Source organism: Vanessa cardui, chromosome 1, assembly GCF_905220365.1.
Source record: "Vanessa cardui chromosome 1, ilVanCard2.1, whole genome shotgun sequence".
Lineage (NCBI taxonomy): Eukaryota > Metazoa > Arthropoda > Insecta > Lepidoptera > Nymphalidae > Vanessa > Vanessa cardui.
The window spans coordinates 16,222,654-16,236,787 of NC_061123.1; the positions used below are offsets into that span (position 1 = coordinate 16,222,654).

At 33.0% G+C, this 14,134-nt stretch overlaps 1 protein-coding gene across 6 annotated transcripts in view; it reads left to right on the plus strand.

Annotated features, from left to right (window-relative positions):
* LOC124531447 (zwei Ig domain protein zig-8-like) overlaps window positions 1-14,134 on the plus strand; it is a 404,620-nt gene that overhangs the window by 108,002 nt on the left and 282,484 nt on the right. For all 6 annotated transcript variants that reach the window (XM_047106045.1, XM_047106037.1, XM_047106053.1 and 3 more), the window contains exon 3: window positions 10,877-11,043. In XM_047106045.1, coding sequence (XP_046962001.1) covers window positions 10,877-11,043 — 167 coding nt within the window. The remainder of the gene's footprint in view (window positions 1-10,876; window positions 11,044-14,134) is intronic.

Consider the following 14,134-nt stretch of genomic DNA (forward strand, 5'->3'; position numbering starts at 1 on the left):
AAATGAATCTAAGCATGAGCTGCGCTCATTGAATTCGGTCTTGGGTTATTCTTGTAATAACAGATACGACGTGCTACGTAAATTTTTTAATTTTCAGCCTTGGTTAAAATATAATTATTTATTTAATCTGTAGTCCTTCGAAGTGGCTTTAGCAGCTTACCTAGATAGTCTATCTAGACAGGTAGATTATCTAGGTAAGACCCACTCTTCACACATTCTACTGTCAAATAGCAAATTATGTTTTTGGCTTAAAAGGTGAGTGAGTCAGTGGAAAAAACATTAATATCTATAAAATATTTTTTAGGTTTTTTATCTCTGAGATAACAAGCTGTGTTATTAAGTTTTTAAAGCTGTTATACAACCGCATAATTTTTTGTAACTCAAATTCCATCTATGCTTAAATAATTAAATTATTTTCAGGCAATTGATTCGAATCACACAGTTGGCTCTCAAGTAATTAAACATGTTTTTTTAGAGACATAATGACGCGTGCAGACAGGGCGGGCGAGCGGCGAGCTCTGTTCGGCGGCCGTCACATCTGCTGACAATGATCGATGTGCTCTTTGAGTGTAAAACACTTTAAAATAAATATAGAACGCCTACAAGTTAACGCTTGTCATTCGATTGAGGAAAAGATGGGGGAATATTGTTGACCGTCGCCAAAGATTCTCTGTGTGTTTTTTCTCTGTTATACATTACGAATATTATGTTTTGGACGTCTTATAAATATTGGGATATAAGAGACTAACCCGTCTTTGGTCATTTGCCTGAACTCTCTCGGGTCAAGTCGGTTCTGCCATCTCATTGGATCATACGAGTGAGAATAGAGAGTACATCTTTTGGCGCCCACGCGATAACTGTCCTCGCGTTGGTAGCTAGTTTCTCTTGAGAAGCACCACCTTAGCCAAAATCGTTGGCACATGATAGAATCACGACTAGTTTTTATGATTCTTTTGCTAGGGTAAACTTAATTTATGTTGATTTAAAAACATAAGTCAGATATAATATATTAATATTATAATAATTCCCTACTCGTTCTTATCCCATAATGTACCTTATTTGAAAAAAAAAAGCTTTTATAGTATGTAACTTTGATTAATATTGAATTATTTTCGTTCCTGTAGAAAGAAAGAAAGAAGAAACTCGAACCTTACAGTAGAATACAACAGTTAAATGTCAATATGTGATATTATGCGACGATAATAATTATATAATTTATAGGATACACGTATCAAAATGACGTATCAGTTGTCAACATTTCGCGAATGAGATACGAATTTAATTCTTACAAAATTAACCCGCTGTCAGGCAAAGTGAACTCCAATGGAGTTAAGAACAATATAAAGAAATAATACCCTGTGAAATGTTCCCTGCCTTGCCTTACTTGGCATATTTGTCGACGTCCATATTCAGACGAAGTATTCTGAGGTTACTTCATTACTCCGTTATTCGTGGAGTATGGATGTATGTAGAATTGTATTAAGTTACTATGACGAGTATCTACTTGAAACTATAATTTTAAACACAGTATATCATATAGTGATAGCAATTTCCCACGATTGCCACATTATGTCGTAACATCGATGTCCTTATTCGTGTCTGAGGTTATTTTTATGGCATATTCACTTGGTTGCGTGTATGGTACAGTCGCGATAACTTATCCAATAAACTTCACGTATTAACATATTGAATACGAGCTAGATAATACTTGAAATTTCTTTGAGCGCTTATAGATTAGTTTCAAGGTCAAATTTTTACAACAGCGTTTTAGTGAAATGTTATTGACTCTTAGTGAGTTCCCTTTGTCATTTGAATCATGTCGTATATATTAGGCTTATAATATTATGGCCTATCTCGTATAGCCTAAATCATCGTTTTAGTTGGGTCACGGCACTTACTATGTCGACAAATGTCTATAGAAACATAATGCAAGTTTGTTTTGACGTTTATTTAACCTCACTCAACCCTATTACGCTCCTTTTTGTTTGTTTAAATTGAATTTTCAAAAAAGCACCGTTTTTGATTATATAACTTCAAATATTAAGCTTCCATGTTATTGCGGAATGTCCTCTCTTGAGGCGTTAATTTTTTTTTTTAATCCTTGGTCAGCTTACCGCCGTTCCCTTAGGAGTTCTGCCAATGAGCCAGTATATTCAGTTTGTGCTCCCCAATGCTCACAGACGTTGGCGCTCTAAGAAATACAACTCATGTCACAAATCATCAATGCGTCATCAACCTTGGGAACTAAAATGTTATGTATTAAACAGACTCACTCTATCTTCAAACCGGAATGCAACAATACTAAGTATTGTTGCTTGGTGGTAGAATATATGAGAAATGCCTGGTAGCTTCCGTCGTCTGGATAGAACCTTGCCCGAAGCCTTACCATCAATTAAATTGTACCACCAAACTATTTCAGCTATGGCTCTCGTTTACAATTAAATCACTTTTGAATCTTGAATATTTAAATTTGGTCGCTCAATATTTTAAAATAAAGTACGAGTATACTACGAGACCTATAATCAATCATTATGTGAATTTGACACCAAGGAAAAAGGCCAACTTAACTCTTTAACGTGATAAAGAATAAATTAAACTAAACGGTTGATACTTCTGATAAAAATGTTTTCAATCATAATTGCGTTAAAGATACAATATTTTTCATCAAAATGCTCTGTACTTTTAAATATTATGTATCGATATAAATGTACATTAAAAAGGAAAATATATTGTACAAACATATCTGTTCACCAAAGAATAAGATTTCTGTAAAGCATTTGAGTGTTTTATTTTAATTACGAAGTCATAAATCATTCCTCTAGTTTGAATATCATTTAACACAATTCAAAGGATTACCGAATATCGCAAAAAAGCTGCAAAAAAGTGGCGGCTCGGGCCATTAAGACTTTTTGCGAGCGCTGCAGTTTTTAACTACCGCGTCGGGACTACGGATTTTTTTTGTCATTTTAAATTTTTTATTCACTACCTGCGACTTTGGCTATGAAACAATCTTTTAATTTATTTATCTCATAAATATGTAATAAACAGGAAGAACGAGCTTGGATTTTATTATATACATATTGTTTTAAAGCTTTTAGTTTAAGTGAATAAAAACAATAAAAAGATATTATATTAAAAAACATAGTAATTGATATATACTATAAATGAACTAATTCCATCTAACAAATCGCTTAATGAAGGACAACAATTAAATTAGTCGTAATCACGATTTCTTACAACATAATTAAAATATTTTCTAAATACGCATTCAAACGTTTCTCTTATCTTCTAATTAAGTATTACAAAGTGGTAATTTTGTGATTAAGATTGTAATCACATCAAGCGACGTGAAACTTAGGCAAAGGAAGCCATCTCCGAGTTAGACTTAGGTAATTAAGTGCTATAATTTAGGATGCCCTAATTCACTCGTCTCGCGGCTTTTATGGGTATTAGGGCCCGTTTATCTAGACTTTATATTACAAGTGAAGCTTGGATTTTAATATTAACTTGTCATTTCCAAACATTGTAATTACGAGAACATCACGAACGTTTTAACTAAAGCACGTGATTATGTAAAATATGTCTTAGGCCTCTATAAATGAGGGATATGCTAAAACACGTTGCGGAAAAAGTGTAGAGTGAAGATGACGGTATGGGATAAATTCTCCATATACATAGCTGCGTAATATAAAATAGTCTCAACTGATATGGATGCAGTTCTCGAGGACATAGTCTTCCTCTTAAGAGGTATTCATTATCAGCTCTGGTGACAAACGTTGGAAATCTTACAGAGACTTGACAATTGCCCTTCGTACTGTGCCTGATGTATCTCCTATCTTATTGGAATCTCTCATCGGATTGCTAGAGTAAGGAAATAGTTTGCAGATGTTCGGGCGCATACTTTTGTATTGTAATATATCTTTTGCGAAATTTACTAGCATCTTAGATTAGCCACCTGGGCCGGAAATTGTACAGGAAGACATTAATCACCGAACGCGAGATTGTGTCTAAATACAAGTTTTTTTAAGGGAAACCCAGCCGGTTTGAATCTAAATTTAACTAACTTAATGATAGGCTATGTTATTTCTTTATTTCTATATTACATGTATGTGATAGAAAATGAGAAACTGAATAACAAAGAAAAAATCCATCGAATTCAACCTACGTAAAGTTTTTTTTATAAAAGAATATGAAGTGGTTTTATGTATAGGAAAATAAATATAAATAAAGTAAAATCAAAATAATATTTGTTTAAAATTTAAAATGATGACGACAAGAAACTTTGTTATTAAATTTAGTTTTAAGCAAAGTTTACTACAAAGCTGGGTCATTTTAAGTAATTTTACAAAAGTAGTAACTAGTAGTACGGGGAGATGGGGGGATCCATTAAACGCGGGCCGAACAAAAGTATTTGTATATTTAATGATACCTAATGCGGAGACCCCTAATAGTATGTTACCAGATATTTAAATACACATATATGCCGAATTTTAACCGATTTAGGCCACATTAGGGGCGGGACACGTAATGACGTAAATAGGATGGAAATAACAGAAGCAATTTGAAGTTTTGGTTTCTTTTACTATTCGAGAAGATTTTTAAAGACGTGTCGTTTATTGTATTTATTTGTGCCTGTTAGGCCGATTGTTTACTTTATTATAGAGTAAAATATATCTTGCAAAGTAAAGTTCCCTCTCTAAGGTATTCGTACGGAAAGAAAGCTGGGATAATGAGCTCTGTTTAAATTTTAGTTTATCCTTTTAATTTAAGCCTGCACGAAATACCTTAAATAAATTATTTATCAGCCTGTAAATGTTCCCCTCTATTAGTTGAGTAGAAGAATAGAGGCTTGTTCCACCATTCCACTTAAGAGTCGCACATATTTGTATCCAACACATACAGACTTCTCATTATGTTTACTTTCACAGCTGATTTCTAAACACGGATTAAGCATTTGATACTTTTGTAGTGCTTCCCCGGGCTCGAATCCATTACCTTCTCGTAAGATCTAAGTGTTCTTATCAGTGGTAATCTCGGTCATCAGCCATTTTGATTACTATAATATGTATGTATAAATATAAGTCAGTTATACGAGTATATCTAATTCAAGATAACATGTTTCGTTTAAATATTTTTCTAACTTGTTTAACTTGGGAGGACAACGTACTTAGCGATGTTAAAGTGGATTTACTTTTAAGTAGGCTATAAAAAAAGTTAAACTCTAAATTCACACAATTGGGAATTTACTTGGAGAACCGTACATTTACTTTCAGTAAAGTCTTAGATTAAAAAAAGCGGAGTTCCGTTTTAAAATGGACTTTGTTTATGCGACCACGCGACTAAAACAATGCGATGAAAAATTCCTCTACGTTTGTGTGGACGGCGGCCGTTTGTTGCCCTGAAATATTTGAATTACGTCACTGTGAACCACAAAGTGAAGTTTTATATTATTATTATAAATATGTATACATCCATTGGATATATCAGTATTGTTCTAGTTACATGAATGTTCGAATCTTGTCTTACAATCTTGGAATAAAAAGACTTTACCAGTAAATATTGTTTAGGAAGTGATGACTGATGAATGGTGACAGGAAGAAAGAAATCAGTAATCAAATAAACATCCGTTCAACAACGTTTTAAAGTTAGGTCGTAAGAAGTAATTAACTTTATTATTTATAATATACAAACATATAATCCTAGATCTTTTTAATATAATTCTGACTTGAATTTGCGTAATTTTTTCTTTAAATATTTTATTTCGTAGCGTTGCATTCCATTTCCAGAATAATGTTTTTTGTTTTGTAAATTGGACGAGTGAAAAGGGTCAATTAAATCTACATAGGTCAGTCATTGAACACATAAATATTTCAATATGAAACGTTGTATAAGAAAATTGAAGTAACAAAATAAGGCGCGTGAAAGGAATGTATAAATCAAGTGTAAATAATACGAAGACGCGAGGGATAGATAGGATCCCATATCATCTCGCGCCACATTTTTCAGCGTTGACAGCTCATTCGAAACGCAGCGTCGTAAATACAAAGCAAGCCCGGCGCGAGAGTGTCCGCGCTGACACTTTTATGATTTGCTATTAGAAAACACATTGATAATTTACTGAGAAATGAAAAAATATGTTCACGGAAAGTGTCAAATAGGTTCAGCCGGTAAGTATTATGAACGAAACGTTTATCGTTTTTGTTTGATGAATATTATGTTGAATCGGTTTATTTTCTCAGTATCAGTAGATCAATAGATCGATATAAGTGGTATTAGTGGTCGTGTTTATTATACTATTAAAAATTGTTCTGGATTTTTTTCTATAAAATAGATAGTTTTACGCTGTTAGAAATATTAATTTTTCCATAAAACAAGAAAGCGCCTCTAGGAACTTGGTTTTTGGTGACAGAATTTGTGAGTGGGTGGTACCTTTGAAAAAATATTTGGCATAAAAATAATAAATTTGTGACAGTTTATGATCTTAACATATTATTTTCTGATGTTGTAACTCAAGACTATTTTAACAAATCATATTTTTAATAAAATGAAAAATTAGGACCAAAACATCCAATAAAATGTTTTAATCTCTTATTTCTTTATCCTTAAAACTTTCCATTGGCATCAAGAATGATCTAGAATCAAGATTCCCTTTTCAATCAGTCTTACGCCTCGGTCATCCAATCAAATTACGTCCCAATCTCTTCTCAGATTTATTGTTAACGTCCACACTGGGTTAATAGTTTTTTCGACGACCGTACCATACAACCTTGAGGACGTCAGTTCCCGCGGTCGCTTTATCACACTCATTCCCTCGTTCGCATCGTCAATCTGTCCAGCGAGCCACAATATCTCTGCTACCATTAAAATACTTATATGCGATGACATAGATTTCATTATCCTTCGCATGACCCACATCGCGTACTTTGTCTTCATTTACACTGTGTCGATCTGCAGATATCGTAGCTTCTATTGTACTCGCAATAAAGCCTATTTTATCGGTTGTAGCACTATAACGTGTTGAATAGTAGCTAATTAAGGCGACATCCATCAAGTGTCAGTGATGGGCAATTGATTAAGTTGGCACTGTGTCATTTTTTGGGCAGTTTGGGATTGATAAGGATAATTAGAAGGCTCCGAATAATTCTTCTTAATAATAGAAACTGCACCACAAACTTTGTTACACGTATTCGATTAGGATCCATAAATTCTCGAATTAACTAATTATATTTTGCCTCCGGGCGTGTTCAAAACATGTGTAATGAATAACAAAACAAAGGTAGGGTAAATAAACGCGAAGGGAAATTCCAGCAGCACTGAGACAACTGGTCTCGAGGGTGAAACATGGGTACAATTACTATTAGATGGCGGGCTTTGCTGAATTTGTTAATTAATAAGCAGAGCCATCTGACACGTGTATGTTTGCTTTAAAGGAACTTGGATGACCTCGTTGTCCCTAAGGCACGTTTTACTTCAATATAATTTATATTATTCAAGTAGCATTTGATAATAACTAACGAAGAACTACTTATTTTATCAAACTTTAAGATACTAGTCTTTCAATTTAGTTTCCTTCGAAGATTGTTTTATCTTGAGATAAATTTTAGAGTTCAAGTTTTATTTCTTAAGAAGCCTTTACTATGAAACAATAATTGCATCTCCAAAGTTTTTACTATACCGTTACCGTTAACGTATACCGTTGTTTGTTTTTGCATCTTACTAGCATTTTTTTCTTAGGTAAGGCTATTTATGAACCGTAGACAGCGACGATCGTGGGATTAATTCCAAATAAACACCAATGGGTTTCCATGTGCTAATTTTTGTTTATATTAAATCCCGTGCTCAGGCTAACATGTTCGAAAAACTGCATGGAGGATATTCTATCACACGTATAATCACTAACTCGCACTTGAGCATTATTGTGAGATAAGGCCCAAATCTTCCCCTTAAAACTACAGAATCCATCTCCACTCCAATTGACAACACAGTTAAAACAGACAATTAAATTCAACATACTTATTTCTAATAATTTACTTTCATGACGTAGAAAAATATCTCAAACCTAAGGCTATTAAAATCTTTCCATCTGTCCTTAGTGGCGTGTTAACCACACCCTCGTGTGAGTGTTAATGGCGTCCACATAATGGTCACTCAACACAGCAATTATGCGCGTGAAGTGATTCAGGCACCTGCGTTTAGTCCTTGGCCATTTCATAGCTAATTCCATTAGACCACGAAGTTTAGTATTTGGGCCATTTGCGTAATTGTATGTGACAATAATCTTGTTAAGTGAATTATTGAAATAGTTCTTTCGTCTTGAACGGTCTTCCTAATATTATATCTTTATTGTATTTGCTCTTCTGTTATAATAAGTATTTATATTTCATAGAATAGTATTATCTTTTTATTTTATTAAATTTGTGTTTACTTTGATGTTCTTCTATATATTGATGATGTGATACCCAAATATTTATTTTAATCTCTTACCGATACATAATATTCTTACAGCGAAACATTGACGCAGAAAATATTTTCGGAAATCGTAAAGCCATCACGTATATGATACGATATTAGTTCGATCGAGTGATTTTCTATCAAATTCGTTTTCATAAAGTGCTTATATGGGAAGTTTTGGCAATAAACCGTCCCAGCTCGATCCGATAGCGCATAAAGTTGCCAATCAGTTAGATCAATCGGATTCACATAAACTAGGATGTTGGCGGTCGTAAATCTTAAATTTATAGATTATAAAGTTAAGTTCACTGATTTTTAATTTAAATTAATAAATCTGTTGTCATGAATTTAAGTAAGTAATATCGAAAAATCAGAGTAACCTCAATTAAATATTTTTGGATCGGTATTATTCTAAATTAATTGAAAATACAACTCCCGAGCAATATAAATTCGATCGATAAGAACCAGTAACAAATTACAGTTTGTATTTTTTACTAATTAAAGTACATACGTCAATGATCGTTTAACGTATAGTAATTACAACCTATTTGACGAATGGTGGTCACTTGTTCCCATGGATATTGTCGAAAATAGTATCGGTGACACTAGAAATAATGTCTCACTAATGTTTTCAATATGATTTTTTATTGGTTTTAAAATGTTACGCGCGATCGACTTTGACCAATTCACTGCTGTCTTCATTTATAACACATGTTTATCGCTTATTCGAAGACACTACACATATTCCAGTAATACTTCGAAGACAGTATATTAAAGTACTTATTTAAAAACACAATATTAGTTCGGAGTTGTAAAGTATAAGTGTATTTAACCAATTTAATTTATCATATTAACGTAATCGAAAATTTATATTCATGCTAGTTTAAAATGGTCCTGTCTCCTCCTAGAACAGGCACTTCCGCCAGGGTTCAGTCTTTGCTAAATATTTGTCTCATGCGAGGAGAAAGCTTTTTTGCGGGTTGGTTGCATAAAGATTTCTTCGCGTTGTTTCCTTAGGATCAATCAGCCTTGCATCCGAATCAAGAGAAATTAGTTTCGCAACAAAACATAAATAAATGGTTTGTGATGTTACGTAGTTGTACATTTATTGTATATGGTCACTGAATGTACCACCGCGCAGAAGATAAATTATAAACACAAATTAATTACACATATAAATTCAGTAGTTCTAATTGAATACCTTTTGTGTTGTGACTTATTGTTTTGTATAAATTGTTGTTGTTTTAGTATTGTTGGCTGCGTTTTTCCAAAAGAGGACCTTCATTAATGGTTGTAGTGATGCAAATTTGAAGCAGTTTGCTGGCGTAATGTCCTGATGAAATTGATCATCACCTTCAAACTACGTGTACGAGATTCATCGAGTTGTACAAATGAACAATTTCCGCGTGTAAACCACAAACTAATCGATTTGTAATTAGCTTACTGGCTCGTCTGTGGAAATATGACATACGGCCACCGTGACTACATCTCCTTCGTTTAATTAATTTATTTTAATCATGTGATTTATTTACTAAACCAATGATAATAAACTATTGACTTGGATCAGATATTTTTCATTTCGACTATTTATACAAATTATATAAAAAATGTAATTTCACGTAAATATAAATTTAAATTTTAAAACGTTAACTCATTTGCATAGCATTAATTTAACATAAATTATAAATTATGTGTATTTCTGTAGGTCTTCTAACGAATTGATAAGCCTATCACTTTTAACTAAATTTGCAGTTTAAGTTAATAATATGTACGTAATATAAATTGGTTAAATAAAACTTTTGTGGTGTGTAGAGTTGGTCAGATTTCCCAAAAACGTAATCCATTCTTGAGTTTAATTAACAATTCAAACATACAATGAGTGGACCAGGTCTTGAGCGACTGTGACGCTTAATTCACTTCTTTGTCTCGTGACACGGCCCCTCTCTGCTGGAAATCCTCTTATTTAGCCTGTCTCTCTGAATAGGGAGCATTAACATTGTGTATTGTCTTCTTAAATCATTATGTATTTAAAACAAATGTATCTTTGGTGCTTATATATTATTCTTTTTTTAACTAGCGATCCGCCCCGGCTTCCTAATACTATATAAATACTAATACTAAATGTACTGCAGAATTTGTTTATTTACGACATCATATTATAAACTTCTAAAATTATCAGTGTTTCTTTTCTATATTGTCCATGTATTATATACATAAACCTTCCTCTTGAATCACGCTATCTATTTCAAAAATCCATTGCGTAGTTTTAAAGATCTAAGCATACAAAGGTATAGAGGGACAGATAAAGCGAATTTGTTTTATACTATGTAGTGATTATAATCGAAACGAATATGGAATAAATAGATAGTCAAAGTGTATTTAATTAAAAATAATTGTTATTTTAATAAAGGAGAATTTTGTTTAGGTTGGTGCGACGTAGCTGGTGGCGCGGGATCCGTAAACGCGCTGCCCGCTGGCGGCGGAGCGCGACTTGCTCCGTCCTTCGACGCGGCTACCCCACGGAACGTCACGGCTCTGGTTGGCAAGTCCGCGTACCTGAGCTGCCGGGTCAGAAACCTTGGCAACAGAACGGTAAGTGATAGAAACTCATCTAAACCATTCTAACATCAGTTGCGACAAGTCGTATGCTATTTATTCAGTTAACTTTACAGTACATATTTATTTCAATTTCGAAATATATTGTTACTATAACACTTAATTTTGGACATAAATATAGAAAGCATAGAGAAACATTGATACAGTGATTGTCAATATATGTTTTTTTACTATTGTACAATTCGTTTCGAAACCTGCAATAAAACGTGACACTGTTAAAACTTTATTTAAAAGCTCATAGCTTGGATAGAGAGGTCGAGAGTTGGGGCTTTAGAACGAATTACCGAACTTCATTGTGGATACAAAATAAATTGAAGTTTCAAACATTGTACAACACATGCATTGGGAGCGGTATCATAAAATGTCGACATTACTATATTCAGAAATAGGTGACCCATTTACCAGTGGAAAAATTGGCAGGCGCCTGTTACAATTGGCCAAAAGTTTGGCAAATGCGACGTAGGGGTGAAATAATAGCCACTTGGATATTGAGAGGCCGTTACTCTATTAGTGGAAATATTTATTGAAATGTGTTTGTCCAGGGGAAGAGAGAAATAAAAGTTTATAGGCTGTTATTTAACAATCACAGATCCTAAAATTCCGTAAACATACACCATAAACTAAGACCGTAAGTCATATTTTGATAATTTCGTTGCTAGTTTTTATTTTATTTACATGAAGCTTAACCTGTATCGTACGCGAGTCAAATATACAATCCGTGATTATGTAGTTTAAAACGTGGTTTATTTATTGTAATTAAGTAATACTTAAAATAATAATTATTATAATTTATATTGAGTTCTTTCGTCTTTATCCTGTTATTATAATGTGTATATATTTCAACATCTAGCATGTGGAATATAGGGACATGTGGACAATACTACGTTTTATTAGCAATCGAATGTGTTTTCGAAAGTGACTGCGGTTCTTTTATGATTTAACTTTTCAATTGCAAACTACCAAAAACGTCACAATTTTCAATATACGTTTACGATTTCCATATTATTATTTTATTATTTCAAATTATTAAACATCGTTAAAACTCTAGTAGGGTTATTCCTCAACATTTCGTAGCTCATACCTTGGGATAATGTTAACAAATATGTTATTTAATTGGTCGAAGATAGTAACTCGTGAATATCTTATCGGTACTTTATAACATCTAATGAAAAGTAAAGTAACCACTGTTAATTTCCCACTGCTGGGCAAATTCCCATCTGAGTTGAAGGCATTAAATATAATGTTGCAAAATTACCATTCATAAGTAAGGCTACGAGAGGCTTACACAGTACAAGAACAGTAACCGGGGACGGTATATCATTTTAATTTCACTCGTTAGTCTTTGTGCTTCAAATCTTACGACCGAATTACAAGATCTGCCTTACGAGCTAATGTTAAGGACGTTTGGATTTTGGTCTATAATCTAAAACCTCTTAGAAAAAGCTCAAATTGGCCAAGTAATCAAATAATGTTTAGATAATACATGTAGTATTGGCGCATTTTGGGAGTAAAACAGAAACCATGACGGCAAGCGTCGTCAAGCTCCCTTATCATACCCCCTTTCCGCTGCAGATCTCTCCCTTCTATATGCTTAGCACCTAAACTATATAGGATATAATAATTTACAATGTATTATTATAGTAAAAGTGTTATATTATTTTTCTTAAGGAAACTATCTCCTTTTATTTATTTTTCTCCAAATGTATTTAGTGATTAAGTTACGATTTTAGCACCTTCCGATAGTCCCAAGGCGTTTATTTTTTTTATTTACGACACACAATATCACAGATACACATGATATTTTTAAATGGTGACGTAATTATGTAATATATTATGTACTTTCTATTAATGAGATGTATATAGCATCTAAATGTGTCTAGTGTGTGCTAGGTACTCATTTATATTACGAGATGACTCTCTTTGCCAGTATGTACACCGAGGTATCATTATCTCTGTTAAAAGTAACCAAGTGGGTTATTAAAAAGTAGACACAATAGACAGAGACGCTGGTCTGAATTTCCGCCGTGAGTATAATTGCTCAGTAGTTGTGGAGGCTGCCTCCATGTACAGGCGGCTCTTAATTGACTTCTTTCGGATTTCTTTACTTTAATATAATTTAGTACGTTTTATTTCAACAACTTAAATATGTATTTCAATTTGGATGATTATCAACGCTTAAATACCTAAAGTACATGGAAGGGGCGTCACATAAAAGTCGATTCGAGTATTGGTTTCGTGGCGAATAAGCGGGTGCAAATCGATGTACTGTAATTATTGACTGTATTTAGTGTAGGAACGACAAACAGCAATAATTATAAGTCATATTACATCTAGTGCTTTATCATTACTTATTGATTTTATTATAATAAATTCAAAGAAAATTGTTTATTAAAATAAAAATTACTGAACTTATTTAAAAAGTAATATCAGTCAAGATTTTTTTAGTCCGATATTACTTTTAAGTTTTTTATAACGTTGCTCCGGCAAGTTTATATCAATTTAATATTGAGAATACCGAATGAAATATTTATAAACGTAATTTCAAATAATGAATTTGTAGTTCATATTTTTCATTTGCTGTCCTTTTAACTCACATATTTTAGTAAAACTATTTGAAAGAAGAACTTTTATTCTACAACATACTAATGTTTTAAGTTTGATGAAAATTTTATTCTGAATGTGATCCTATTGCAGTCACTCTGTATTAGACGCCTTACTTTCAGACAGAACTCGACCTTATACCGTTGGTTTAAAGTTGAAAATTTCTCGCATAGCCTCGCCTCCCTGTTATGAAGTAGTTTTGCAAAATGCGTTTAAAAGCCACATGTTCTTGTGCGTGTTTTAATGAATGTGTTGCAGAAGTGCGGGTGATTTTGACGCTCGCGATTATGAAAGTTCTCCTTAATAGCACCTTTTGTGAGGAAACAATTAAAATCGCTTCATAAATATGGTTTTTGCTGCCCAAGAAATAAAGGTTATTTTCGTTAGTGCAACCTTAAGATCTCTTGTTAGTAGACATTTTAGTTTATAGTTTGAAGATTGAAGGTACTTGTCTACTCATACCATG